At 49.8% G+C, this 4,179-nt stretch overlaps 1 protein-coding gene across 1 annotated transcript in view; it reads left to right on the top strand.

Annotated features, from left to right (window-relative positions):
• Nucleotides 1–2,047: 2,047 nt before the first annotated feature.
• The window catches only part of TDRD9 (tudor domain containing 9), a 78,385-nt gene continuing 76,253 nt past the window's right edge, over nucleotides 2,048–4,179 (top strand). Inside the window, exon 1 of the mRNA XM_011378480.2 lies at nucleotides 2,048–2,262. Within this exon, the coding sequence (XP_011376782.1) occupies nucleotides 2,048–2,262 (215 nt within the window). The remainder of the gene's footprint in view (nucleotides 2,263–4,179) is intronic.

The following is a 4,179-nucleotide window of genomic DNA, read 5'->3' as shown; positions in this document are numbered from 1 at the left end:
GATTTCCCTTTTCACCTGCAGCTCAAGCTGCTCTGGAATGCATATATGCAAAACCTCCAAGGCCCACAGGTCTTCAAAGGCCAGCCCACCCGCTCTGGCCTACATGTCTATAAGTCTATTAAGAAGTGTCAAGCTAACTCTGAACTTTAGACAGGAATGCCAGATGAGCTGGAGTATGGAGCACCAAGAACTACTCATAGACATCCAGGCTGTGCCGACACAGAATATTAAGTAGTGCTTAGTCAGAAAAATGGCAATGAGAACAAATTTCCAAACTGAAGAATCATCAAGACACTGTCCTTAAACTATGGGTAAAAACTCAACTTAAGAAGACTAAAGGAGATAGGAACCCAATCTAAGAACATAGAAAAAGCCTTCAAGAAAAATGTGTGAAATGAATCCGCTTCAGAAATAGAGCAACTTCTACTTAAAAACATACTTATTATGACATCGACAAAGGATGATAGCAGGTGGGAACAGTAACATGCTAGGAAGCACATCAGTGAGTTCCAGAATTTGAAGTGGTCAACATGTTTTGTAAACTTTAGAACATGTGCTGGTCTTCGCATAAAGTATGAAGTTGCAGTACTTTGCAATCAATGCTCAATGACATACTGTCTCAATGATTTTACTATATTTTCTTATTTATTAAAAAACGAGTTCCTTTTTCCTGCCCAAAAATGTGAGGGGCACCTTTGGAGGCTGCGGTATTTGGAACAGTCAGAATAGAAGGCCTAGAGCTCACGTTAGTGGTGTGGCCAGGATTTGGACCTGGGATTCGCAGCTCTGTACCATGCTGGGCTCATTTTTTGAGACACCAATAGATGAGACCCATCTAGTCTGACTTCTGCTGCACTTTCTCAAGCTGACCTCTTGCCAATCCTCGGGCATTTTCCGGTCCTTAACTTACTGGACTTCACATAGCTGGTCCATGGTCTGCTTTCACCTGGCTTGTTCCCGAGAGCCCACACTGCGCCAGACACTGCTAGGCACTGACACTGTGATGGTGGCCAGGCAGTCATCTGATTCTCCCTATCGCTTTCCTTCCTTTGTATACCTTTGCTGGATTTTTCCTTCTGCCTCTTCTTCCAGGCTGTTTCCCAGGGTTCTGTCCTCCACCTTCACTCATCTAGAACTTGACCCGGCCCATTTCAGCCACTCTGGGGTTTTAGCCACCGTGCATTTGCCGGTGACCTCCAACTCTGTGCCCCGCCCCCTCCCCGTTTGTCTAGGTGTGGGTAGGACGCTGGGCCAGAAATGCAGATTTAGGAAGGAGGAAGATGAATTCAGATTGTGTTCTGGCTCCACCGAACTCTCTAGATTCTCAGCTTGGCTGCTCGAGCCGCCTGCCCACAGGCCTTCCTTCGCCTACGATCCTCTCTCCGAGTCCTCCTCCGTCGGATTCCTGCCCGGCTATCCGCAGGTGTCCACCCTGACCTTCTCCTTGCTTCTCTCCCCCAAATTAGGTGCAAGGTATCCCAGCGTGGCAGCCAGTTGTTTGCCTCAACAATACAACCACAAGTCCCTTCTCTGGTTTGCCTTCCCTCCCCTCACTCTGAGTTCTGTCACCGCGGTACTGCCGTGGCCCGGCACACAGTAGGTGCTCAGCAAACGCTGTCCCTCCTCGGCCTGAAGCGCCAGGCCTCGCTTAGTAACCCTCGGGGGGCGAGGGCAGAGACCGGAGGCCCCGCTCTTTGCCCTTCCCGAGTCCTCTGACGCCCTGTCCCCACCCAGAAGGCTGAGGGGTGCTGAGGGTCGCACTACGGTGACTCCAGGGTGAGAGGGAGCGGCCGACGATGCTCCGCAGCTCCGAGCCAGAACCAGCAGAGGCCCGGCCCCGCGTGGCGTGGTCGGACCGAGCTCCCGAAAGGCCTAGCGCGGTGGGGCGGGGCTGGTGGCACACTGGCGCGCTCTGATTGGAGGGCCTGGAGCAGGGCGGGGCCGCACGTGCGTCCTCGCGGCGTCGCGCCGCCGTCGCGTTCCCGCCGTCGCCAGTTCCCGCAGCTCTGTGGGGCAGTTGAGGCGTCGCCGACGACAGGCTGCGACCATGCTGCGCAAGCTCACCGTCGACCAGATCAACGACTGGTTCACCATCGGCAAGACCGTGACCGATGTGGAGCTGCTGGGCTCGCCGCCCGCCTTCCCGGCTGAGGTGGCCAGGGACGAGGCGCAGCGCAGGGACGCCACCCCAGAGCCCACCGCGGCATCGGAGCCGGCCCCAGCCGAGGCCCCGGCGCAGGCGCGGCCGACGGCACCCGGGAGGTAAGGGGGCAGGGGAGGCCGGGTGGGTGCGGGGCCGGGACGACGAGGACTTGGGCCTCCCTGGCACGTGTCTGGTACCAGCCGCAGTCTCGAAGTGAGGTGGCAGCCAGACAAGCCCCATCCCCTCACCGACACCAGGCCACCCTTTCCTTACCAGAGGAAGAGTTTTAAACTTTTTTCTTTTTTTTTTTTAATTAATGGACTTTAGTTTTTAGAGCAGCGTAGGTTTACAGAAAAATCGAGCAGAAATTACAGAGCGCATGTGCCTCCTCCCCCGGCAGTTTCCCGTACTGTTAACACTTTGTTATGACCGATGGACCTTTGTAGGCACGTTAGTATCTAAAGTCCATAGTTAAGGGCTCACTTTTGGTATTGTAGGGCGACACACAGTGACATGTATCCACCATTAGTATCACACAGAGTGGTTTCATTGCCCTAGAAATCCTGTGTGCTCCACCCCTTCATCCCTCCTCCCTGGGGACCACTGATCTCTTTAATCTCCCCATCGTTTTGCGTGTTCCACAATGTCTTACGGTTGGAATCACAGTTTCAGATTGGCTTCTTTGATTTAGCAATATGCATTTAGAGTCCTCCGTGACTTTTCAGGACTCGTTAGCTTATTTTCTTTAGGTGCTGAATAATATTCTGTTGTCTGGATGGACCACCGTTTGTCCATTACCTACCGAAGGACGCGTTGGTCCTTCCAGGTTTTGGCAATTACGAATAAAGCTGCCATAAACTCATTTGAGTAAATACCAAGGAACACGAATGCTGGATTTTTGTTCAGTTTTATTGATGCTCCTTCTTCCACTGTTCTTTGACTTAAGTAGCTGCTGTCAGTTAACCTGTGAATGTGATTTTTGTGGAGCTAAAAAGGCAGGAGGACACCTGTTTTTAGAACACCTAGATCTGTTGAGTAGAAACACCTGCTCCCTCTTTGAAGCAGGCCAGTGTGAGAGCAACCGGCTCGGAGTATCTGCTTCACTGTTTGGCCAGCTCTCCTCAAATTCAACACCCTTTACAGTTGAGAGAGTGGTTTTTGTTTTTTGATTTTCTTAAGTTGCTCTTATTTGTTGGCCCTGTAGGACCTAGTGGGTCAAGTTTTCGTGGGTTGTTTTGAGCCTTTGTAGAGTCAAGTGCAACTTGGGATCTTTGGTAAATGTTTCTTGGAGGCAGGGAGAGGACAAAGAGACCCTTGTGCAGCTTTAGAGTGGTTGTTTTGTTCATGTTTTCGTTCACTTTATTTCCTTGAATTACTCTTCCAATTGATCCTGCAGGATACCCCCACTTACCGCCTCTCCCCTATTTGCTCCCCAGACTTAGAGGACAGAACAATATTGCTTTTAAATAATTCATTGTCATACTGGAAATAAATTAGTATTAACCTTGTCAGAAACTAAAAGCATAGATTTAAATGTCCTTTTAAGTTCTAAGGACCAGGTTTTTAAATTTCTGGGCCTTTCTGGACTGAGACTTTTGTAAAATGAATAAAAATGAATTTTCAGAGTAATGAAATGAAAAAAAGACAAAATACAAGCCACATTTTAAAAATGATTACAGTCAACACATGTAAAGTTACTTTGTAAAACTGCCGTAAGTGTTTCAACTTCTGTACTTAACTGGTGGCAGACAAACAACGTGGACTTTGGTCTGAGAAGTACTTCCTGTGGAAGTGCTGTCCCAGGCCCCCGACACACACACATCCAGTGCCAGAGGCCCTGGATGTGGTAGGTGTGCAGTGAAACGGCCGCAGTACGTATGTCTTGAAACAGCCCTTTGAGATTGATGACATCATTTTGATTTAATGGATGAGAAAAAGGTGTTTAAGTGGCTTCCTCAACTTTCTATACTGAATGGTCATGGTAGGTAGAATGACCCCCGACATTGTCCACAGGAACCTGTGAATATGTTGTGTTA

This window comes from Pteropus vampyrus, unplaced genomic scaffold, assembly GCF_000151845.1.
Source record: "Pteropus vampyrus isolate Shadow unplaced genomic scaffold, Pvam_2.0 Scaffold341, whole genome shotgun sequence".
NCBI lineage: Eukaryota > Metazoa > Chordata > Mammalia > Chiroptera > Pteropodidae > Pteropus > Pteropus vampyrus.
Note: the sequence above shows the minus strand (reverse complement) of the source record. Positions and strands in the feature narration are given on the sequence as shown.